This window comes from Balaenoptera ricei, chromosome 4, assembly GCF_028023285.1.
Source record: "Balaenoptera ricei isolate mBalRic1 chromosome 4, mBalRic1.hap2, whole genome shotgun sequence".
In the NCBI taxonomy this organism is placed as follows: Eukaryota; Metazoa; Chordata; class Mammalia; order Artiodactyla; family Balaenopteridae; genus Balaenoptera; species Balaenoptera ricei.
Genome location: NC_082642.1, coordinates 27,409,644 through 27,436,104, shown reverse-complemented (window position 1 = coordinate 27,436,104; position 26,461 = coordinate 27,409,644). Strand labels below are relative to the sequence as shown.

The 26,461-nt window shown below is 39.9% G+C and overlaps 1 protein-coding gene across 2 annotated transcripts in view; it reads right to left on the bottom strand.

Moving 5' to 3' along the window:
- The window catches only part of MRPL3 (mitochondrial ribosomal protein L3), a 43,569-nt gene extending 30,065 nt beyond the window's left edge, over positions 1–13,504 (bottom strand). The window contains exons 1-4 of one of the 2 annotated variants that reach the window (XM_059921930.1): positions 13,258–13,504; positions 12,062–12,246; positions 10,935–11,026; positions 8,931–9,029 (exon numbers count right to left, since the gene is read on the bottom strand). In XM_059921930.1, the coding sequence (XP_059777913.1) occupies positions 8,931–9,029; positions 10,935–11,026; positions 12,062–12,246; positions 13,258–13,349 (468 nt within the window). In that variant the 5' untranslated portion in view covers positions 13,350–13,504. The remainder of the gene's footprint in view (positions 1–8,930; positions 9,030–10,934; positions 11,027–12,061; positions 12,247–13,257) is intronic. The other variant, XM_059921931.1, reaches the window with a different exon arrangement.
- Between the last annotated feature and the right edge of the window lie 12,957 nt (positions 13,505–26,461).

Below are 26,461 nucleotides of genomic sequence, written 5' to 3'. Positions count from 1 at the left end.
CGTCTAAACTTGAACTAAACATGCCCCTGCCCCGCCAGGCCTGCTCTCCTCATCTTCCGAATCTCAATAAACAGCAGCTCCATACTTCTGTTTAAACCAAAAATTCTATGGTCACCTACAACTCTTCTCTTTCTCACATCCCATGTCCATCCATCAGCCATTCCTGTAGCCTCTATTTAAACACATAGCCCACATCAGCCACTTCTCACCCCCACCCCAGCCAGCCATATATTGTCTGGTTTATTTCAGTAGCCTCCTATCAGGTCTCCAACTTCTATACTCCTGACCCCCTGGTATGTTCTCCATTCACAGGCTGGCATGATCCTTCTAAACTCAAGTTACGTTAGTCTCCACAACGGTCTGCGTCTTGTGCAGAAGAATCGAGTCCTAAGTCCTCACCATGGTTTCCAAGGTTCTACACCACCTACTCTCCTCCCAGCTCGCCCTGCCACGGGGACAATGTGCTACTTCCCCGTCTAAGAACTCACTAAACAACAGCCTTAGGTCCTTTGCACATACTGATCCCCCTGCCTGGAATGCCATTCTGCCAGATTTTTTTCCCTTTCCCTTTTCCTCTCCATAGTCTTAAACTGTCTATGCTATTTACAACTGTAGAAAATGTCTGCCTCACTATTATAGGTGCACAGAATAACGACTTGACTTACACACATCATGGAAAGATTATCACAATAAGTTTAGTGAGCATCCATCATCTCATATAGATAAAAAATTAGAGGAAAAGAAAACAAATTTTTTCTTTGTGATGAAAACTCTTAGGATTTACTCTTAACAACTTTCACATATAATGTACAGCAGTGTTAATTATATTTATCATGTTGTACATACATCCCTAGTATTTATTTACCTTATAACTGGAAGTCTGTACCTTCTGACTGACTTCATACAATTCCCCCTCCTCCATCACCTGCCTCTGGTAACCACAAAACTGAAATCTTTTTCTATGAATTTGTTTGTTGAAGTGTAATTGACCTAAAACACTGTGAGTTCCTGGTGCAAAACAAAGTGATGCAATATTTCTATATATTACACAATGATCACTATTATAAGTCTAGTTACCACCTGTCACATACAAAGATATTATGTAGTTACTAACTATATTCCCCACACTGTATATTTCATACCCATGACTCATTTATTTTGCAACTGGAAGTCTGTACCTCGTAACCTCCCTCACCTATGTCTCTCCTCACGTCTCTGCCAGATTTCTGTATAATACGCTCCCTCACTTCATTCAGGTCTTCACCCAAATATCAACTTACCTTTCCTGATTATTCTACCTAAAATAGCACCACTTTCTGTCTCTTGCAATGCCCTCAGCCCACTTTAGTAATCTTCAAAGCACTTCCCTCCATCTGTCACAATACACATTTTTTAATTGTTTATCTTCTGTGCAATAGCTTCCCTGTCTCACCCCCAAGCCCACCAAAATGTAAGCTTCTAGAGAGCAGAGACCGTAGTGGCTGCTCCATCCCCAGCTCCTGGCAGGTCCTACTGTCTGCTCTTCCCTCCACCCCTGCTTTTTTCTTCTGCTATTGTAAATATCCTTGAATAGAAAACTTTATGGACAACTTATTCCCTTACCATAATGCCCTGTTGTCTTTTTTTTTCTGTTTTAATTCTTAACTCTTGATATAGATACTGTAAGACTTACCAAAAAAGCTGTACCACTTCCTGATGTGAAGAGCCTCTTTCATGAGAATATAAGCAATAATATTTATCTTCCTGCTGTTCCCTCTCCCTCTGCTTCTCCTCTGATCCTAAACGAAGCACCTGTAGGACCCCAATGAGCCACAGTACTCTACACATGCTTACCTGTGCCTGCCCATGCCAGTCTGTTGGCCTATAATCTCCCCCTACTATGTACTTCCAAAGCTCACTGAAAGTCTGTTAAATACATGTCTAGTCCCAGGTCCAGTGATAAGCCACACTTATCTGAAGAACATGTATTTGAATATGCAGCAAACTTCAGGTACTTGCTAATTTCAGTTTGAAATAAGAACTGTGCCCCTTTATAACTTACTGAGTAGGCTATCCTCAGCTGACATGAAATTGGGTGGCATTGGCCTATAAGCAGAGAACTTTAGTTTTTGGATCAGTCCACAGCCCCCCGAGAATCTCCCTGGAGTCCCCCAGTGGGACTGTGCAACAAATGCTGAACAGCTCTGCTCTGGATGTCCACAGAAGATTGTTCTCTACCTCACAGAGTCCCCTCGGGAGGCTATCCTTTCTTCCAACAGTGATAACATACATTCACTCCCGTCATTCTCTATGGTTTCACTTCCCATATGCTGAAATCTAAGACTGATATTCAACATCGCTTTTACTAAGGCCCCTGCTTTTCATCCTCAGTCATACTCACTTCTTCCACAAAAGCAAACACAAAAGTTCATTTAAAAATGTGGCTCCTTGAAAAAGAAATAAAAGAAATCCAGACTAGAAGGGAAGAAATAAAACTATCACTGTTTGCAGACGACATGATACTATATATGGAAAATCTTAAAAGATGCCATCAAAAAAACTATTAGAACTAATAAATGAATTCAGTAAAGTGGCAGGATACAAAATATATAGAAACCTGTTGCTTTTCTATGCACTAACAATGAACTATCAGAAAGAGAAATTCAGAAGACAATCCCACTTGCAATTGCAAATTATCAAAAAAAAAAAAAAATACCTAGGAATAAATCTAACTAAGGAGGTAAAAGACCTCCTACACTTGGACAACTAAAAGACACTGCTGAAAGAAAGTGAAGATGACACAGAGAAATGGAAAGATATACCATGTTAATGGACTGCAAGAATTAATACTGTTAAAATAGTCATACTACTCAAGGCAATGTAAAGATTCAATGCAATCCCTATCAAAATACCAATGGCATTGTTCAGAGAACCAAAACAAAAAATCCTAAAATTTGTATGGAAACACAAAAGACCCAGAATAGACAAAACAATTTTGAGAAAGAAGAACAAAGCTGGAGGTATCATGCGCCCTGATTTCAAACTATACTACAAAGCTACAGTAATCAAAGCAGTATGGTACTGGTACAAAAAGACACATAGATCAACAGAACAGAATAGAGAGCCCAGAAGTAAACCCACACTTAAATGGTCAACTAATCTATGACAAAAGAGGCAAGAAAATACAATGGGGAAAAGACAGCCTCTTCAATAAATGTTGTTGGGAAAACCAGACAGCTACATGCAGAAGAATCAAACTGGACCACTTTCTCATACCATATACAAAAATAAACTCAAAATGGATTAAAGACTTAAATATAAGACCTGAAACCATAAAACTCCTAGAAGAAAACATAGGTAGTACAATCTTTGACCTAGATCTTAGCAAAATTTTTTTGGATCTGTCTCCTCACACAAGGGAAACAAAAGCAAAAATAAATAAATGAGACTACATCAAACTAAAAAGTGAAGGAAACTATTAAGACAAAAAGACCACCTACTGAATGGAAGAAGATATCTGCAAAAGATATATCTGATAAGGGGTCAAAATCCAAAATATACAAGGAATTCATACAATTTGACAGCAAAAGAAACCCAACAACCCAATTAACAAATAAGCAGAAGACATGAATAGACATTTTTCCAAAGACATACAAATGACCAAGACACTTGAAAAAACATGCTCAACATCACTAATCATCAGGGAAATGCAAATAAAACCACAATGAGATATTGCCTCCCACCTGTCAGAATGGCTATTATCAAAAAGACAAGAAATAACAAGTTTTGGAGAGGATGCGGAGAAAAGGGAACCGTTGCGCACGGTTGGCAGATATGTAAATTGGTGCAGCCACTACGGAAAACAGTATGGAGGTTCCTCAAAAATTAAAAATAGAAATACCATATAATTTAGTTACTCTATTTCTGGGTATTCTTCCAAAGAAAACAAAAACACTAATACGAAAACATATATGCACATCTATGTTCATCACAGTGTTATTTACAATAGCTAAGATACGAAAGTGACCTAAGTGTCCAACGCTAGATGAATGGATAAAGATGTGTATATATGTGTACACACACATGCACAATGGAATATTACTCAGCCATGAAAAAAAATGAAATCTTGCCTGCAACAACATGGATGGGTCTAGAGGATATTATGCAAAGTGAAATAAGTCAGATGGAGAAAGACAAACACCATATGATTTCACTTATATGTGGAATCTAAAAAAACAAATGAACAAAGGTAACAAAACAGAAACAGACTCATAGATACAGCGAACAAACAGGTGGTTATCAGAGGGGGATGGGGTGGAGGGGATGAGTGAAATAAGTGAGGGAGGTTAAGAGGTAAACTTCCAGTTACAAAATAAATGAGTCAGGAGGATGAAATGTACAGCATGGGGAAAATAGTCAATAATATTGTAATAACTTTGTATGGTGACAGATGGTAACTGTGAGGATCATTTTGTAATGTATAGAAATACTGAATCACTATGCTGTGTATCTGGAACTAACAGTATTTTAGGTCAATTAAACTTCAATAAAAATTTTAAAAATGTGTATCCTTAAAATTATTTTCCTGATGTATTGGATTCAGATTTATTAAATTTTAGAACAGACTTCAATTTTATTTTTGACCTTCACATATTCCACCTGGTAATTTAAAACACATTATTTTATTAATATTGGTTTTTAAGTATTCCAGGAGGCTTATGAGAAAAATCCTGTACTTTTTTTAGTAATACAAAATTGACAAGATAAACATCTTGACTAAGTAACTATAGACTGAGACATAAAAAGGACAAAGGTAATACATATTTCCTGATTATCTTCCAATTTCACTAAAAGTGAATAATTTTTTTCTTTTAAAATCAAAATATCATAAAACTAATTGGGTATCTGTCCTGAGAAAAACCAGATGTTCAAGTTGAGTTGAGTCAACAGCAGTGTAACAGAGGGCTTTTTTTCCCCTCTAACTTCCAAATAAATGATTTCAAAAGGCAATTTAAAAGACTGACAGCAGCGTCACACTTGGATAAGCCTATCTATGAGGTTGCATTTTTTTCCTCCCTCTTCAGTTCTCTGCAATTATCCTCCTCACAATGAAAATGCTTCTCTGCTCCTAAGATGAATTGATTTAACCAACTTTAAGGCCACTTAGCTTCCTTATTCAAAAACACTATGTACCACATCAGTTTTTATTTATTATAAGGTACACAAATAGCAAAAGCAAAGCAGTCTAGTTTCTTGGAGGCATAAATTCTTTACAGATTAAAAAAGAAATAACATTCTAGCCTTATTATAAATAAAACTGATTCAATCAACTCATTTTAGAATGCTTAACTATTTAATATTACCTAGTCATAGGTGTCTCTTCTCTCTCTCAAACCCTCTATAATCAATCTACCTGCAGTTTCCCTGAGGGCTACAATATGTAAGAGAAAGTCTGTATACTTTTAGTTTCAAAAACCTTTTTCCTTTCTGAACCAAAATGCTTTACTTATAAAGAATTCTAGAACTTCATTTTCACATCCTATTCTGATGAAAGGTCATTCAAAGACAAAATTTTTTTCCTAATATTATAATACATGACCTCTGGTCCTAGAAAAATAATATCTTGAAGGGCCTCTGTAGCCCTTCTATACCAGAATAGTGAGCAGTTTTAAAAGTTTATGTCAGATAAGTGGTTAAAATTCATCACAGTATAAGAATACAGCATCCAAATCACCCTGCTGTGCTATATATTCATTGGTGAGATAAAGCTTAAGGTATGAAGACCAGAGTCTCAAATATGAAAGTAGAAATAAAAGTACTATCGTTTCTGTAATAGTTTAGTTATTATGTTAATAAGACTTCATCAATAAGACTATCTTTATCACTAAGTAAAATAGAATAAATTGAGCTGACAAGTTCATTTTTGGAGGGGAATTTTGTTTTTTCTGAAAAACTAAAATATTTGAGAACCAACGTGAGACTTAGAACTGGGAGAGAATTCAGAGACCATCAAGTCCAATCCCTTGTCTTCACGGGTAAGAAAATGGCTGTTCAAAAAGGTGGAGTGAAGGAGCTACTGGCAGCCACGGAAGAACTCAGCTCTTCTTATCCCACGTCCACTCATTTCCCACTACCGCACAGTCCCAAGGAAGTAATGTTCACAAATCTGCTGGAGCAGAATGGATTATCCCAACAGGACACCTGACTTACAAATACCAAGGCTGTAGAGTCAAAAATTTACAAAATTGGTAATGAAATAAAGATGACAGTGCTAGTCCTAACAAAAACACAGAAATACAATCAATTAGAAAACAGAGGTGTCTATCAAACTGAAGAATTGTTCACATGATTCACAGGAAGTTGGGCAAATATTTACACACTTAAAAATTCAAACATTTGACATTTAAAAAAAATGTTTCCCAAAATATCACATTGTGTTTTTAATTACTGTGGTATTATCTGAACCCTGTAATTATTAGGCAATAAACTGTCAGGAATAGCAGATATTACTATGAAGGCTTAATGAAAAATAAACTAACTATACTACCATAATATGCAAAAATAGCTAAGTCCTCTAATACTTATGAGATAGGCCTATTAAACCATAGGACTCCAACCAGCGCCAATTTGCTGATCAGTATATACTTATAGGACAATTCCACCTGGATTTTCTAAAACACTTCAAACACGTCTTTCCTGCAAAGCATCCCCTTCCTCGTCCCTGTCCCAGGTCATGGCATGAGCACTGACCTGCTGGGTCCTCTTCCCACACGCTCACACTCACCTGGTCTTTTATAATCCCTGCCTCTTCCAAGCCCAATGCAACTGCTCTAGGGCAAAAGACTTTTATCAACTCTCCCTGAGGGCTTAAAACAACCTCCTAAACGTCCTCCCTGCACCTGGCATCTTCTAATTTAGTTAACCATGATAACAATTTGACCACTGCCCTCGTTAAAGAATTCAGAAAGTTCCTCAAAGTCTACATGATGAAGTCTAAACTTGTTAGCCCTCCATCCTGACAACCCCACCTGTCACACCTTTACCACATTCTCCCCGACCGCACACTAAGATCCAGACACATGGCCCTCCTCTTCCCAAGCACCAATGCTCTTCCATGCACCTGCTTCTGCAGAGCCCACTCTGCCTGGCATGCCTTTAGCACCCACCCTCCTTTCTGGTCTCCTCCCTGTGAAACCTCCTAGGATTTCCAAAAGCAGAACTGGCCAACGTGCTTGTTGCATTTACAGTACTGTATTGAGATAGCCAAATTAGTCCACCTTCCCTATGTATTCCCAAAGGGTGGATATCAAGACACGATTAACAAAGTAAGGCTTTCAGAGTCTAACTGTCACTCTACATCTTATTGGTGGGTGTCCCTGAGGGAGTTACTTAACTTTGTTATCTTTAGAGTCTGAAAAAGTTAATAAATGTAAAAGACTTAATGCCTGCATACCCAGCAAGTAATAAGTGCTCAAAAGTTAACTATGACAAGGAAATAGGAGGCAATCGATAAACACTTGCTAGTTTTGACAGCTGCACAGAACAGGTTGTCTCCTAACTTTCATTCATGTTCATTTCATAAATAATTTATGATGGAAAAATGTTAATCTAGAGACAAGCAACGTTGTAGTAAACCTAAAGATGTTTCAGCAGCCATTAGTGAAAACCATCACCTTTTCTAGAAATGCATTCTCTGCTTTTAGTCATCCCCAAACCCCCCAAAATACTAATTGTGCAGATTTTTTCACATTTAAACTACAAACTCAGCATTCTATTAGTATTCTACTTGGGAAATACACTTTATTCAGAAAAATGTGATGTGACTTCATACACAGCTTTCTTCCCAATGCTGAAAACTTCTAATATATGAAAAATTAATCCTTACATGCTGTTGGAGTCAAGAGTTGAGACATGACCACAGTTAAAAATTTGATGAACTTTCATCAAATTTTTAACTGTGGTCATTTTTAAGTCTTTTGTCATTTACAGACAGTTCTGTGTGTACTCTGATGCTTTTGCAAATATGTTCCTATAAAAGGGTTTCATCTTTAAGAAATTCATGGAAAAGACTCTGACAAGTACAGGTTTCTGGTAACTGACTGTACTGCTGAACTGAATGAATAAGCATTTTCAGAACTCTAATGAAAAACTGATGAACTCATAAAAGTGCTAACAAAAGATCAAGATGAAAAAAAAAAATTAATTACATGGGACTGAGTGAACTGATGAGGATGAGTATAATTTTTGTGACTTTGTCTGAATTAAAAAAAAAAAAAAAAATCCAACAAGGACTCAGAGGCAAAGAATATACAAATCAATTTTCACTGCAAAGTAAAGGAGCTGTTACAGTGGAGGATTACTGGACTGAATGTCAATATTATGACATAGTATGAGTGTGTTTCATGTTTGGTAATTGCAATCATTGTTGCTTTTGTTGTGGTCATCCATGTACAATGCTTGGTGTCAGTCTATTTATCTCTTGTAAAAATAAAATACAGTGTGTGTGTGTGAAAAAAAAAAAAAGAGTTGAGACAATTTAGAAAAAAAATGAAATTAAACATAAAACAACCACAAAATAATCAAATAGCTACCATCTTTTGAGTGTCTGTTACATGCCAGGCACATGTGAAAAGTCTCACGTAATCCTGGTACCAAACCTCTTAGGTAAGTAGTATTTTTATCCACATTTTACATCTGGGCAAATACTGAAGCTTAGAAGGTGAAGTTACTTGTTTCAGACAGTGAAGGGAGGTACTGGAGCAAACTTAAGTCTCCCACACTCCTGGGGTCAGTGGCTCTATCAGACTGCCTCCCCACAAATCCACAGTTCACCTCCTGGACAAGTCTGTGGCTATGGGATATCCTCAAAACTTAAAGAACTCAGAATCTCAAAGAATTCAGGTCTAAAACTAATGAAATGCACTATTCTAGGAATGAAAGTACACTCTTACATGGAAATGTGATACAGTTTTTCCTCCTACAGTCAGGGCTGCCATTTTTCCATTATGATTTTCTTTTGGAGTATATTTTAGGACGTGACAGTCTTGTACCTAAAAAAACAAACATAAAAAAACTAAGTATGTGCCAGGACACATGTTAACATTACATATCAGCCACACTGAGGCCCTCGGACAGTTAGGAATTCCCTAAAGTTTCTTATCTCACCATCCCTCTCATACCAACCACACTCTTAAAAAAACACTGTCAAATACTGAATACAACACAAACAGGAAAATGCATAAAACACAAATATACAACAAAATGAGTATTTATAAAGAAAATATGCATGTAACCACTACGAATGTCAAAAATCCCCCAAACCTCTGTGTCTCTTCCCAATCCCCCCCTACACCCATTACCCCCCACCCTTTTTACCCCTAGAGCAGTGGCTCTCAAAGTGTGGTCCCCAGGCAAGCAGCATCAGTCACCTGGGAACTCCGTGAAAATGCAGGTTCTCAGGCCTCAGCCAAGACCTACTAAATCAGAACCTGTGTTTTATAAGCCCTCCAGGTGATTCTGAGGTAAAGTTTGAGAAGAACTGTCCAAGAAATAACCACCTCTCTTGACATTTATGGTAATCATTTAACTTTTCATTATAATTACTACCTTTGAAAGTATTGTTTAATCCATAGTTCAGTGCTGCCTGTTGAACCTTTATGTAAATGGAGTCGGACCACATATACTCCTCCATATTTTCCTGCTTTCACTCAAGATTCTATTGGAAAGGTTCTCCCATACTGTTGTGTGTGGCTCTATTCTGTCCATTTTCACTGCCACCCAGCACTCCGTCATGTAAATACACCATGATTTATTTACTCATTCTACCATGATGGACATGGGAGTTATTTCTACTTCTGGAGTATTAAGAGTAATGCTGCTATAAATCATCTGTTCGCATTTTCTAGTAACACTCAGGAGTGGAACTGGGAGACCACAGGTTCACGTACCTCAACTTTTCCATAATGCTAAACTATTTCCTGAAGCAGCTGTACCAATTGACAATCCCACTCATCATTCCTAAAAGCTCCCAAAGTTCTGTAGAGTTCCAGAAACTATAATCCTTTCCTTGGTCATTCAGAGTCAGTAAAAACTTACTAAGGGCTTACAGGCCACCTGTGCCTGTCAGCACTGGAAGCACTTACGTGCATGAGGTCTCATTTTACTCCCCATCAGCTGCCTAATTACTTGTCTAAGGCTTGACTCCAATATGAACTGAGCTGTTCAAAGTGATCTGGGGAATGAAAGTCTCAACTTTATCAGTGATCTTTTTATAATAATGATAAAGACAATAACAGCTAACTTGTTGGACATTTAATATTGTTTTAAATTTTAAGTGCTTGACTTTTAGCATCTTGTGCAAGCCTCACAATAACCCTTTGAGGGAGATCACAGTGATTTCTTCTACAGAATAAAATTATTCTTTTACAGATAAGACACAGTGCTCCAAGGAACACAGCTAGAAAATGGCAGAACCAACATTTGAGGTATTCTGGTTCCAGGGCCTACATTCTTAACCACTGGAGTTTAACCTTATCTCAGAGAACAAAATGCTGCTTCCCCAGACAAAAGTGTTACATTCTGAGTTAGTAAAGAGATCAAAATTACAATTTGGAATTGAAAGAACTCCATAAATGAAAATAAGATGGGACTGAGATTTTTTTCTGATTATGAATTAAACTAGTAGATCTGTAAGAAGCTAGGTTACAATTTTTTTTTTTTAATTCATTGCCCCAGTTATCCCAATGCCAGTATGAAGAAAGCCACCACTCAGGAATGAGTGAGAACATTTACTGACACCATCAGAAGTAAAGCTCTTTTACAGTATCTATGCTCGACTTTACCTCTTCTTCACCACACAGTCAAATGTTTCAGGATACAAATATTGCCCATTTAGGTTTGCACAAATAGATCTCAGCACACACATAGATTTGTTACATCTTCAGTTTCTTTCTTACCTGAAGTAATGTGACCACATGCTTCTGACCATCTTTGGTCCATAAGGGCATCATGCCTAGCTTCAGTGCAATAAGGCCTACTCTAGAGGAACCTGGCAATTAAAAACAAATCAATATTCACACAGACTTTTCAACATTTGTCAACATGATACAACGGTATTTCCTAAATTTTGGTTTCATGTAAGGAGCAAGCAGATAAGAAACATGCTGATATATTCATACAGTAAAATACAACTGTTCCTTACAGATATAATTGCCTTCAGCCATGCCTGACATAATATATTGGTACTCAATAAATCTCTGTAAAATAAAAAATATAAGAAAACCATACAAAATAAAGAAAATAGTTAAACTGATATATTCTGGTATTTAAAAGTGGTATTAATAGAGGGCATGATAAATCCATCATTATGCTTCGCTTTCCTAATATCAATTCATATCCAACCTCGTTAATTAGGAAACATCTACTATTCAAATTCTAGTAAGTTAGCTGGAGTTATTGAGATGACACAAGTGGTCATGTTGTTAAAATATGTCAGCACCCATCATGACACTTAGATTTGTTGCATAAATTGATAAAGTTGCTCCACTAAGAATTCTAGCCGTTAAACAATTCAACAGCCACAATAACCTCCAACCAACGACAACTCCATGAACAGGAAAGGCCTTATGCTTTTTGTCTGGCCACACATGGATTTAGCACTCAACCAGGCACAAAGAGCTGATTCTGGGGTTATGCTTGGCAGGCGTGGAGTGGTAGAATACCCCAGCTACAAACGTCTGTGTGATACATTACAGTTTAGATCACACTCTTCCAGCTTTTCTTCCCTGATTTATTTTATATTATTTTTCATCTGAAGAAAACAAGAAAACGTTTGCAGAACAATTCTCTTTTCACCTACAAAGCAGTTTCTTGAGGAAGTCTTTATGATCATCAGACATTCACTAACAGTAGACTAGGATGCTGGAAATATTCTTGCAAAGCAAACGACAATGAAATAGACACACTTAAGACATGAAAAATAAATTAAAGAGATGATAAATTGATTCAGAAGTCACTATGATTTTAAACGTGCCAGCCAGACAGTAATTAGGCGATGAGAACACAACATATACAAAATAACCACCTGGTTCCCAAGGATGTATAGGCCATGGCTCATCTTTCAGGGGACAGAGTTTACTTGCTAATTGGGCTTTATTTTCATCAGAGACCAACTGCTTAACAAAGGGAACATTTTCTTCAGAAAGATGCTCATCCCACCAAGTACCACTCTTGCCATGGAGACGTCTAACCAAAAGCCAGATGTCTGTTCTGTAAAAATAAAAATTAGAAAACAAAGCATAATTCAAAAGGTTCCCCACTTAATGTACAGAAGGGAGGTCACATGAGTTGGAAAGTGTAGTCAGGACCTTTGGAAAGGGTTTGGATTCTGTTCCAGTTTTTTCCCTGACATTCCTCACGATAATAATGGGGCTCATATTTCAACTGTTAATAGTTACCCTGGAGGAAAAGTTCTTCCTCTTCTCCTCTGGGATAAACAGATTTCTGACAGAGTAGTCCTATGTAGACAAGAGAAGCCGCAGGTCCACTAGAACATGTACCTTAACAGTTACATCCAATAGAGGTGACAAAATGTGGGGTTACTGATCTTTCTCTGATAAACCCCTGTAATGACATGGCCTTGGCTCAGAGTGGTTAAGAAACTGGGTGTGCAAATCCTAAAATCCATAAAAGACATGACCTGTGACTAGCTGGACACACCAAGAAAGACCTTACAGGACAGAGGTCAGGAAAGAGATGTGTAATTTTTGCCAGGAGGGTCAGAAAGGAAGTAAATCTTCCTGCGATCTCTCTCTTTTGTAGACAGGTAGATACATCCAGGCTAGAGTCCCAATTTTGCACTTATTAGTTAAGTGACCTTGGGCAAATCACTTTTCTCTAAGCTTCCCTTTTACCTGCAAAACGGAATAATGATAGGACGGGAAAATGATGGTATCTGTAAAACGGATGATAGCAGCTCTAACGCGAGGCTACATGACCTAAGGAGCCTAATGTTCCTAACTGAACATATATCACAGAGTAAACACTCACTAATTGGCAGATAATATTATTGCTGTTGGTAATGCTTGTTTTAATGCTCATCAGCATTAAAAAGCAAAAACCCCCACTCCTTCCATCCTTCAAAGGGCACGTCCTTACAGCAATGATTCTTACTCTTCAGGCCTGGACGGAACCCCCTCCTACCCCGCGCCGGGCCAGGCCACAGTCCGAAGCCACAGGTGCAGGGACCACCCCGCACCCTCGTCTCTCCTCCGCACCCACCTGTTCTCCGAGCCCCGGGCAGCGCCCAGGCCGCCCGCGCCGCGGTCCAGCACCCGAGCGCCGGTCCGAGCCAGCAGCCTCCAACCGGGCATGACTAGGCCGGGAGGGCGCAACCCCTTCACCTCCGGGCGCCCCGCCGCTCCGCTTTCAGGGAGTCCCCGCGCCGGCGACCCAGTCCGCAGAGTCCTCCCGAACCGTCCAGCCGGCCACCCGCCACTGCCCTTCCGGACGAAGAAGAGCTGCCGGAGCCACTTCCGGTCCGTTCGCAAAGTGCGCCGGTGCCGAGGTGAGCCCCGGGAACTAGAGTGCCGCCTCCTGAATAGTCCTACGTCGGGATCGAGTCGGCTGGGTAGGGTGGGATCTGACTGACTCGGTTCTCCAGGGGTGGAAAAAAAAAGGATGCTCGCAGTTTAAACTTCAGGAGAATGAGGCGAACTAGGGACAGGCTTCCTAAGGAAACGAAATCACTTCTAAGTAATGCCTGTTGTGGGGCAGCTCATTGTACTAAGCAGCGCTTGATAATCTTATATTGGCTTACGTTCAAAACAGCCCTGAAGGGAGGTTGTTATTTTTATATTATAAATGAGGGAACACAGACTTAGAATTTTGGTGCTGGTCCAAAATAGCACATCTGGCAGATGGGCAGGGTCGGCACTGAAACAGGGTTGGCATGCACTAGTAGAATATGGCCAAGTTGATGATGTGTGACTTCCAGGGGTGGATCATAAAAGGTATTGCTAGTGTCTTGGGCTCTTGGACGGCTCCCTATGGGGAAAGCCAGCGGTCATGTCCTGCAGACACTCAAACAGCCCTGTGGAGAGGAACCAATTTTCCAGCTAGGAGTGAACCACCTAGGAAGGGGATCCTCCGGTCCCAGGCAACCTTTCAGATGATTGCAATTCATGAAAGACTTTGAGCCTGAACCACCCAGCTAAGGAACTCATGGGTTCCTGACCAGAAGAAACTGCCACAGAGAATAAACGATTACTCTCATTTTGAGTCACTAAACAGATACCTAATACACCTTAGGTGCAAATAAACCTAATCACCATGGATGTATCTTGGGCATTCATTCTATTACTTCAAAAGTTTGTTTCCTTCTTTGTCAAATGGGTATTTGTAGAAATTCAGAAATAAAAACTTAAAAGTTTAGCTATTTCAAGACCCTCTTTTATTCAAGATCTGGCTACCCTAGCTTAAAAAGTCCAGGCAATGGTCAATTCCTGGTAACTACTTGGACTGTTCTCTAAAAATAAAAATTAGAAAACAAAGCACAGTCTCTAAATATTTGCTTTGTTTTCTCATCTTAGCCTGGCTTCCCAGTTATTTGAGAATAGCCCTTTATTGAACAAGCATGTCTTGAGGTGTGCTGTATGCAAGAAGTTGGGAATAAAAAGACTTGCCTACTACTGCCAGTGGCTAGCATTTCTTGTGCATATAGTATGCTATTATATGTGCTGAGTATTGTGGAAGCCCATCAGTCAGAGACCACCAGGGGCACACCCAAACTCAAACAAGGTTAAGTTTAATTAGCTTGCTGCAGCAAGAGAGAGCATACACCTGAGGATGTCTCTATACAAACGAGTTATAAGATTTGAACTTATGCTGGGTGGCATCAGGAAAACAGGGACTTGTTTTGGAATGGATGCTATCAAGGACAATTCAGCATTTGGGCATCTCAATAATTTTGATCTGGAGGAACGAAAGACAAAGTGAGACTAGGGATGATGATGGTGAGGGAGCAGAAATCACTCAGATGAAGGAACTGTTAGTCATTTTGTAGCTGGGTTGTGACCTTGGGTGTGTTCTGTTAGAAGTATTGTGTTGACATTCCATTATAAATTAAACACCGAAGTCTGATTCCTAACAGGATTCATGTTCACTCTTTCAGTGTATTTCCTCACTTGATCTTTATGATAACCCCATGTGATAATACTATAATTATCTCCATTTTACAATTGAGAAAATAAACACAGAGAGATTACACAACACAAGTTCACTCGACTAGTAAGGGCCAAAATTTAAATCTCAGCAGTGTGCCCACAGAGTATGTGCTTTCAGCCATTCTATTTCTTTGATTCTGTGAGACAAATGTGTTATTACTCTTGTGTTGGAATTCCTCTATCGTTAAGAAGAAAATTGGTAAGTGATCCTATCACACACTGTGGTCTGTGAGGCCTGAGGAGTCAGCCATTCAGTCTAACTTTGCCCCTAGTGCCAAAACTCTCCTGGTCCATAATGGCAATCTTGAGTCAATGAAATCCTTAGCAGACGCTACTGCTGAACCGAATCAAAGCAAAACATGCTTTGTCTGCTGTCACACAGCACACATCTCCTGATTGCCAGCTGGGTCTGGGAGGTATCATCTTACTTGATTTAGTCACTATGGAGTGCTGCTAATTCACAAGGACCAGTCCAGTTCTCAAGCGACCCAGCCAGGTCTCCTTTAGGGAGCTGAGCACAAGCTTCCCAGCATTTCTAATGTCATCCTTCAGAGACCGCCCTGGACCCTGGGACCCTGATATCAGCCTCTCTGGGACTTCCGTTTCTCACTGGAACAAAGATAGCCCCCATTATCTCCCTTTAATGCTACCATTCTGTAATCCTTGCTCCTCTAATTCAGACCAAAGCTGATGTAATAAATATTCTTCATATTAAATAAAACATGAGGAATAGTTTCACTTCTGAATTTCTAAAGCCATGGGCAACAAAAGAGAACCATCTTAGAAGGAGTAGGTTTCAAACCAAGGATTTATTGGAAAGTATCTTTTTCATGTGTTCCTGCCTTTAGGCCCTTCAGTTAGTTCTTACAGTGTTTGTGATATGTCGTGTTTGGTTGGCTGCTTGCAGAATGATACATTTTTCATTGCTGATTAGTTTATATTTTACATTCCTTTATGCTATCTCTTAGCTTATAACATGACTTATATTTGAAATTAAAAATTATTTTGAGTTTAGACTTCTAATTAAATTATCCTTGGCTTTCTTCCATTTTTCTAAAGTTGTGAGAATTTAGCATATTTTAAAATTGGTAGAGATTTTATGAAAGTTCATTGAGTATTAGATGGGGAATAGATAAAATGAACTTTAGGAAATTTTGAACTTTGAGATCCCATTGCTAATTAGAATAGAAAACTTAAACAGCCATATTGCAGAATCTGTAAGAAGACGATTTCTGCCTCAATGTCCTCCAGTAAGACCAAATTACAATTTTCAATTTCAGTATAAAGCTTTTAAAAACATAGTTTTTTATTTATAAATCCTAATTCTCCCACAGATTTTAGGGTTCCAAGAGCTGATCAGCATGGAAACACATTTGTCTTGAAGCCTAAAAAAGAAGAAGAAAAAGAGGAGGAGGAGGAGGGGGAAGAAGAAGCAGCACCAGCAGCAGTGTGGCCATGTGGTGATGTGGGTTACAGTTTCCCAGCAGTCTGTCCTTATACTCAGAATGGTTCTGAAACTTAATGTGATTAAACCCATATACATTTCTTTACAGTTCTCTGATGGCTGAACAAAAATGTTGGCGGCAGACAGTGGAGCATCACACACCCAAGGACCAGATGCTTTCAGCCAAGGGCGGCTCCTTTCCCCTGGTCCTCTCCAGATGCTGTGTAGTTCTGATGGCTGAAGTGTAGCTGTAGACCAGTGAATACTCTTGTTATCTGGAGCCATGGTCGTGGTCCTGTCTGAGCCCAGAAGATACAGAGTCTTGAAAAATTCTAGAGAATGAGTTCATTTGGGATTTTGATTATACTTGGAAAGGGTCCCAGAAGAATGAGACATAACCAACACTTAAATTGTGCTAAGTGGCAAGCACTGTTCTAAGTGCTTTCCAACTCACTCCTCACCTATGAAGTATGTACTATTATTTTCATCCTCATTTAAAGATATGGAAATTGAGGCACAGGGGAGATAAGCAGCTCATCCAAGGTCACAAACCATAAGTTTATCAAGTAAGTCATGGAGCCAGGAGTTGAACCCAGGCAGGCTGACTCCAGAGTCCAAGTGCTTCACTGCTCTGTTGCACTGCCTCTCACCCAAGAGAAGAAAAATGTGCATCTGAAGGGTAACAGTTGAATTATTCCTTGAGGGGAGAATAAGAGTCCCCAGGAGCAGAATAGAGAAAGGACAGCCTAGGAAGAAAATGTAGTTCCAGTTACTATTGCTGGGTAATAAATCACCGCAAACTTTTTGGCATAGAACAACCACTATTTAATTTTTTGTATGCCTCCTGTTGGTTGAGAATTCAGAAAGGGCACTGTGGGGACAGCTTGTTTCTGCTTCATGTTCCACTGAGATGACTCAAAGACCAGGGGTGATGTCAGCTGTGGGGCTAAAATCATTTGAAGGTGCCTTCACTTCATGTCTGGTGTTCGATGCTGCCTGTCAGTCAGGACCTCAACTAGGCTGTTCTCTGGAACACCTATATGTGGTCCCTCCATGTGGCTGTTTGTGGTTCCTCACAACATGAGGGTTGGATCCCAAGAGCAAGCATCCCAAGAGAACCAGATATAAGCTGTGTTACCTTTTATGACCTAACCTCAGAAATCACATGTCATTCCTTCGCTTCAGACACAGCCGACCCAGGTTCAAGGAATAGAGACCCATGCCTCAATGTGAGCATTGAGTCACATTGTCACATGGGATGGGAGACATGGTCACCACCATCTTTAGAAAGTATAGTTTGCCACAAACACCATGAGTGTGTCCATGTGAAAGGATAGAATTGCATCTAGGCAGTTGCAGGGATTGATCAATTGCTCATTGACCAATACTGTGACAGGTCTCCCCTGTGAAAATGTTTCAGATTATGTCTGGCTGGAAAGAAAATAAGATTTATTCCAGATTTTATTCTGCTTCCTAGTGCAACTTTTTGGTAAATATCTAGTATTTCCTCTATTCGGAGAGACAAAGGCCAGGCTTGAAGGATTGTGGGTGTCCAGGAAGACTTGAATATGACCCAGCATGAACAGCACATTCTGGGACAGAAGAGGAGATTGACCATCAAACAAGTTGAGCCACTGACCCTAAATGCACTTCCAGTGGTGCCTGTGCCCCCTAGGTGCAAGGACTGGGCAGCTGAGGTGGGTGCAGGAGGGGTGGCCAGCTGCAGGGGCAGGGAGGGCACTGCCAAGCTGCTCAGGGGTCAGGTAGTGACAGCGGTTCCTCCCTCTGTGGTATTTAGACTCCAACCAGGCCTAGCAGGATTGTCATGGCAACTCGCCTGTCTGCACCGCTGAGCTGAGACAGGATTCCCTTAGTAACCAAGGAGCCCAGAAGATGATGCTTAAAATAATCTTTTATGCCCAGGCAGAAATGCCTTTGCAGTTTTATTAACCATGAAGCATCATGGGGCTTGACTTTCACTCCCACTTTATTTCAAAATGGAACAAAATGGCTTTTAAATGCAGGAATTTCCACCATGGGCCAAATGCTGTCTTTGCTCCGCAAAGCATGCATCCCGCTGAAACCAATGAGCATCACACCCAAGTTACTGAGAGGAGCCACTGGTCACTATTATATAAATTACCTTCAAATAGGGCAGGCCATCTCTGGCTGAAATCACTGGGCTTCATCTAATCTCTTTTGTATTTCCTATTGAAGTCCCAGCAAGTCTCTCAGTAGGGCAAATAGTTATGCTTGGCAAGAGTTTAACACTTGGGCCATTTAGCCTGACAGCTTCTTGCATCTCATGCCCTCCCCGCTCACACCACCTCTCCAACTTTTCCTCATCTCCAAGGCCTACCTCCCCACTGAGGACTCCCTCATCATCACTAGACCTGCCTGTTAATTCCTCTCTCTTAGCACTTACTGCATATATTACGTTCTTGTATGGTATTATTCTCTTTTATTGTAAGTAGTGAGGAGCCTTAAGTTTATAAGCCATGCGTTCTTGACAAGATTGCAAACTCTTTCAAGGCAGAGTAATATTAATGTATTTCCTCAGTTCTCCCAGAAATCCTACATTTATAATAAGAGCTCCAGGGGAATTCCCTGGTGGTCCAGTGGTTAGGACTCCGCACTTTCACTGCCAAGGGCGTGGGTTCAATCCCTGGTCAGGGAACTAAGGATCCTGCAAGCCATGTGGTACCCACCCCCAGGAAAAAAAAATATTATATATATATGTTATATATATATATATATATAATAAGAGCTCCAGAAACACTTGAAAATTTTAGTGGTGATGGTGGCACAACTTTGTGAATATACTAAAAACCACTGAGATATACACTTTGAAAGGGAGGAATTGAGGTATGTGAATTATACCTCAGTAAAAAATATATGAATCTGATGTGAAATATCAAGAGTAGTCAGAATTATCACACCGACAGGAGTCGAGGCAACCCCAGAACCATAGCTTGGGTGAAAGGGCCTGAACTTGGGTTACCAAATGACTAACAAGAGCAAAAGACTCTGTTTTGCTCACCAACATGCTCCTTTTGCCTCATCCACCAACATCAGAAGCAAAGGACTCGATCTACTCATATAATAGCTAAGAGCAGACTTTTTTTAGAAGTGGGAAAGTCTGGGTTCAGATCCTGTGTCTGCTACTATTTCCATGCACCTGGGGGAATCACTTGTTTCCCTGAGCTTCCTCATCTAGAAAAGTCATAAAAAAAAAAAAAACCTCTTAAGGCAACAGTACAGAGGAAATGAAATGATGCATGCAAAGTGCTTAACACAGTAGTTGGCACATAGTAAGAACTAAAAAAACTGTCGACTACTATTACTATTAATATTTACATTCACTTTCTGTTAGATATTGCAATAATTGTGAAAAATCTTGACTTATCCTTTTCTAACTTTCTCACTGGTATTTTGTACATGAACAAATTCATCTTGATGCAGTCTTGCAAGATTCCTAACAGGTGTTAGGACATCTCTTTGTCATTGTTTTGCCTCTAGTGTCCTTTATCTCCATGTTTTCTGATCTCCTTCCAATACTACAGAAATACAGCATATGAAAGAGTAGTGTTTTCATTGTTTAAAAACATCACCATTATCATCACCATCATCATCATCATTGTCACCATCATTTTATCATCACCAGCACCACCACCATTATCATCAGCTTTATCACCATCACCACCACCTTCATCATCAGCTTTATCATCACCATCGCCATCATCACCATCATCATCTTTATCATCATCATCATCACACTACCATCAAGGAGACTGGGCTCCTTTCTGGACAAGGTATAATATGCTAAGCCTACTCTTCTCTCTTCCTTCTGTTTCTTTCTTTACCCTTGGAATCCACACTCTCCAGTCCAGGAGCAGTGCAGAGAATGCCAGGTGTGGGTAGGCAAACTTTGCCTTAAAGTTTCCTGCAAGTGAATAGTCATTATGGGAACAGTAGTTTGTCTGAGAGAACATGAGTTTTCTGGAAAAAGAACTGCTGCTATATCATAGCAGTAGTAATAGTAGTAATGAAAAGACTCATAATAATTTTTTGAGCCACGTATATAGTGTTGGGTGTAATGGTAAATGTTTTGCAAATATTATTATTTAATCCCCACAGCAAACTATGAGGAAAGTATTGTGGCTGGAAAGGTTAGATAAATTTTGCAAGATGGATATTTAGTAAACATCCGTAGGAAAGCCATGTACCTAGTCCAGCCTGCTTTAGAACCCAGGTCTCCTAATTCCCGTTCTATTTTTCCACTTTACATGATGCTGAGCCCTTGGGTTTGCTGTATTGGGTGACTGAAAGCCGAAGTTATTTATAAAACATCTCCTTGCTTAAGTTATGACCAGTAGAAAAGGGGGGAAATGATCTTTAAAGTGAAATATCAGCTAGATTGGAACTGTCTAAATGTAAAATGTCATTCTGAGGCAAGGCGTTCTGCGAAAGGGAGTTTGGGACTTGGTCAGACAACAAAATAAAATATATCAGAAATTGATCCTTGGGGAAATTGACTTTGTCACTGAAATCTGGTTCTTCCTCCCATGAGCACAGGGAAGCATCCCAGGACTGGAAATTTGAAGGTCTCAGGCAGCAGAAAGATGCTGGTCCTGATGGATGCTTTCTTGGACTCTAAAGCAGAGTGGATTTTCTTCAGGAGGAAAAAGATGCTACCCATGGACAAGGAGCCATTCTCCCTGAAACTTCTCTCAGTTTTTCCCCTTAAACTTCTAGCAAATTTAGAGAACACCTTAATTAGAATGTCCTTCCTGCTTCCAAGAATGTGAGAAAGATTTGATTTTAATCTCTCCTTTGTTTCTGAATTATTCCAAATCCTGAAATGAAAAATGTAATGGGTCATCACATAGGAAACAGTAAGAAGTGGTAGATATAGAATATTAAGAAGGAACAGGGTGGGTTTCCCTCAGGCAGAAGAGAGGAGGACTTTCCTTTTGCCCTTTCCCTGCAATGGCAACTCAGATGATTTGATCCATTCCAGAAACAAATTGTCTGTATCTCCTCTGTCTCTTTTCCATCTCACACAAGGAAAAATTGGTGAATGGGCAACATGTTTGTTTCATTCAATGAATATGCAAGGACTTTCTACGTTCCAAATCTCACCTGCTATCTCTACCCTAAATCCTACAGGGAAATCAAAGATGAGCCTGTCCTCCAAAGTCCTGAGGCGGAAGACTTACAACCAAATATTAATAGATGAGTAATTTATATTAATTCAGATAGTTCTCAGCCCCACAAGTGTTCAGTGACCAGAAAGAAGTGAGGGGAACGGGTTCCCTTCATAGCTGGTGAGGGAAGGAACAGCACGCAGCACCACCTCCCTCCACCCCTGCCCTGCCATCTTTCCTCTCTGCCCAAGGTCAAGTCAAAAATCTCTGGCTGTGAGCAACAGAAGTCCAGCTTCAACTGGATTAGGTGAAAGGACAACTACAGGCTTTGGTGGTGGTGAATTCCAGGGGCGAGGCTGGATCCAGAGCCTGGCTGAGGTCATCAGGATGCTGCCTTCCCTTTTCCCTTTTTACCTCTTCATTCTGCACTGGCCTCATTCCCATGAGGCGCAAGCGAAGTCTTCCCCCACCTGCAGGGTCATGTCCTCACAGGGCAGCAATGTCAGGGCACAGTTACTCTCTCCTGGGAGCTCCAGCAAAAGTCCTGGGTTTGGATTTTCTGGCCTGGCTCAGGTCACATGTTTATCCGTGAGCCAGCCACTGTGACAAGGGTCATCAAATGCTACAGTTTTGTGCATTTTTCGTCGTACTTATTATTTTTTTAGCCTTCTTTTTGTCTTCCAGGCTATACACCTTGCCCATTATGCTACAAATAATGACCTAGAGACTGCTTATTATATGCCATGCAACTGAGCTCAACATTTTAAAGATATTATCTCCTGAAGTCCTCACAAGGACTCTAAGAGGCAGATAGTATCATTTCCATTTTGCAGATGAGAAATCTGAGGGTCAGAGAAGGCAACAAAATTTATATTGTCTAGGAAACATATTTGTGCCTGACACCAAAACTCTTGCTCATAACCATCTTGAGTCAGCCTTCTTCAAGAGTGTAGGACCACCTTGTTAACTACTCTCGCTAGAATGGATAAATGCACATTCTAGAATGAACTGAGACCTGCAGGATGGCAGCTCAGCTAAGTTCATTCTGATCCTGAGGCTATTAAATAAAGAGACATAAACAGAACATGACGGTAATTTCTCGACTGTGGCTATATTTAATGATATTTGTAATCACTTTCAATTCATTTGATTCATATTTAACTCTAAATGAATTAGTTTAGATTATGAAATTATTTTCTTAGCCTAATCCAGTCCCTGTGGGTGTACATATTTTTCATATCCCACACTCCAGTCCACCTGGGTTTGACATTTGGTGCTCTGATTGCTTTCCATAAGGCAGGGATTTTGGTCCCAGTGGATCCCAGCTGGTTACCAAGGATTTACCTGTGGATTGTTAATGAATGCAGGAGGTACTCTTTAGCATTTTATGTCATTTAGAAAACTCATTCAATATGCAAAAGGGAAGAAAAGGGAAGAAAAGATCTTTCTTTTGAAATATATGCCTTTTAATCACCTGTGAAAGAAATTCCTTTCTTAGAAATCCCACCTGGCCATCAGGATGGGGCAATAATGAAGGAAATGCTGTCTGTTCATCTTAGAGGGAACCCTGCCAACCTTCAGCTCTGCTTTCAATTTTACAAAGTGAAAGCTAATGAATATATGTGCATGTATGTACATAGATGTATAAAAGAACAGGGCACTCCATATACTATAAGAAACCAATGTATGTTTGAATCTATTTTATTTTTCTTTCAGAAGTTTCTGGGCAAGACTAGAGAAATGATTCATAATGCCCGAACTTGAAGCTGTATTTACGTTCTGGAGAAAAGTATTCTTTGTTTCATTAGCAAGGCTGCAAGGTTCCATTAGCAAGGCTCCCTTTTATGTTCTCAGGAGCCACAGAAACAGTCAGGAATGGAATGGCCGACTGGTGTTCCTTTGTGAATCCACACTGGGCTTTTAAAATTAGAAACCACTGTAAGTTTCATCAAATTGGAAACACATACAAAACCTCAGTGTTCTTGGGTAAACGTCAGAATTATATTATCTGCCCTAAAAATCCCAAAAGGTCAAGGTCCCAAGCAGTTACAAATCCCAACATTTATTTGTGATGCTCTGCTTATGTGTAAATGGTAGAAGCACGTTTAAAGTCACAACATGAAGAAGGCTTAGATGCATTTTGACTCTAAAGAAGAAAGAAGAATGGGATTTTGGGGATAAATGTGTGCTTTATTGGCAAATGTGAAATTCCTGTAAATATTTTATGGTGTTTCTTTTTCTCTTAGGAGTTATGATATGAATGGTGCATCTTATAATCCACAAGTTCTTAGAGCAAATACAGCATCCCCTTTTAAATGCATCTCCATCACATTAAAAATGTTCTTTATTCAGTTCAAACATTCAGGAAAGCTTTGTTGAGCGCTACTGTCTGTTCTTGGCTGTACTTTGGGGAATTAAGCATGGGAACTGTGTCCATGGTGGTGGGGTGGTGGTAGGTAGGGGTGGCGTATGATTGAGAGAAGATGCAGCAGCCCAGAAATGTGCTAATATGGAAGGAGGGTGATTAGCAGAAGAACCTGGGGCCACATCCAAGGTGAGAAGTGAGGGTGGGTCCAGGAGGAAACCTGGTGAATGACTGGACTGTCTGCTCATCAAATAAGCTGGGGTATTTACTGTTTTTGTTTTTCTAAAATTGAGGTGAAATTCATGTAAGATAACATACATAAGATAAAATTAGTCATTTTGAAGTGAGCAATTCAATGACAGTTTGGACATTCACAATGTTGTGAACCTCTGTTTCTAGTTCCCAAACATTTTTTTTTTAACATCTTTATTGGAGTATAATTGCTTTACAATGGCGTGTCAGCTTCCGCTTTATAACAAAGTGAATCAGTTATATGTATACATATGATCCCATATCTCTTCCCTCTTCCATCTCCCTCCCTCCCACCCTCCTTATCCCACCCCTCTAGGTGGTCACAAAGCACCGAGCTGATCTCCCTGTGCTATGCGGCTGCTTCCCACTAGCTATCTATTTTACGTTTGGTACTGTATATAAGTCCATGCCACTCTATCACTTTGTCACAGCTTACCCTTCCCCCTCCCCATATCCTCAAGTCCATTCTCTAGTAGGTCCGTGTCTTTATTCCCAAACATTTTCATCCCTCTATTCTGTTGGTGTTTTTAATGAAAGGCAGGAGAAGTTTTGGAAACATCTGGATTATGTAATTGTATCACATCAACCTTAAGATACTGGTCACATTCTCTTATAAGTTTGTTGTACTTCATCCTGTTGGTCTGGAAATCTTTGTGTTAAACAGTGACTTTTGGTGGAATGGAAGTTAATGCACCAGAATCTGATTTGTGTGTGGCAGCTACATTTCTCAGAAGACTGTGGGGAGGTCTGTCATTGACCAGAAGGGCACCTCCTCTTACTGGTTTAGCCCTGCATGCTCTGATATTGTATCTGTGCTGATTGTACAATGGGACCTGAGGACTCTGCTCTCTAGGAGAAACTCAGGTCCTAGTTGGAGGGACTTCTGACATAAGTATGCACAGATGAAAAGGGAACTGGTAAGAGGAATACAAATACTTGGCCATGTCTCGTTTTGGGGGGGCTTCTGAGAGCAGTTGTCACCTGAGCTGAGACCTCAAAGATAAGCAGAAACCAACAGAGTGAAGAGGTGGGTTGGGGGAAGCTTCAACAAATGCAGTGTGAAGAGGTTGTCAAATAGCAGTGGGGTGGTCGAGGGGGGCAGTGAAAGTGGGCAAGAATCATATGGGAAAGTCAGGTATATGTTATGTTCAAGGTCACTTTAAAGTGATCTTTTTTTATCCTGAAGTTTGTGGGGAGCCACTGGAGGATTTTAAGCAGGGCAGTGAGAGACTTAGATTATAACCATCACTCTGGCAACAGTATGGAGAACAGATCTGAGGAAGACAATGTAGATTAGGAAAACCAGTTAGGAGGCTCTTTCATATCCCAGACAAGAGATGATGAAGACTTAAACTAAGTCAGGGCAATGGCTATAAAAAGAAGGATAAAAATGATGCTGATAATTATAACAGAAAGTGTTACAATGTGTTAAGTACTTGCCATATGCCAGGGGTCATGGGTGTTGTGCTGTGAAACTCAGATCTCCCCTTCAGGACTGAAGGACTTATTCACTCCAAACCACCCTTCTTCTTGAGGCAGCTTAAATCATTAGAGAAATGCAAATCAAAACTACAATGAGGTATCACCTCACTCTGGTCAGAATGGCCATCATCAAAAAGTCTACAAACAATAAATGCTGGAGAGGGTATGGAGAAAAGATGAACCCTCCTACACTGTTGGTGGGAATGGAAATTGATGCAGCCACTATGGAGAACAGTGTGGAGGTTCCTCAATAAACTAAAAATAGAGCTACCATATGATCCAGCAATCCCACTCCTGGGCATATATCCAGAGAAAACCATTAAAACCATTAAAAGATACATACATACCAATTTCATTGCAGCACTATTTATGATAGCCAAGTCATGGAAGCAACCTAAGTGTCCATTAACAGATGAATGGATAAAGAAGATGTGGTACATATTTACACAATGGAATATTACTCAGCCATAGAAAGGAAAGAAATAATGCCATTTGCAGCAACACGGATGGACCTAGGGATTATCATATTAAGTAAAGTAAGCCAGACAAAGAGAAATATCATGTGATATCA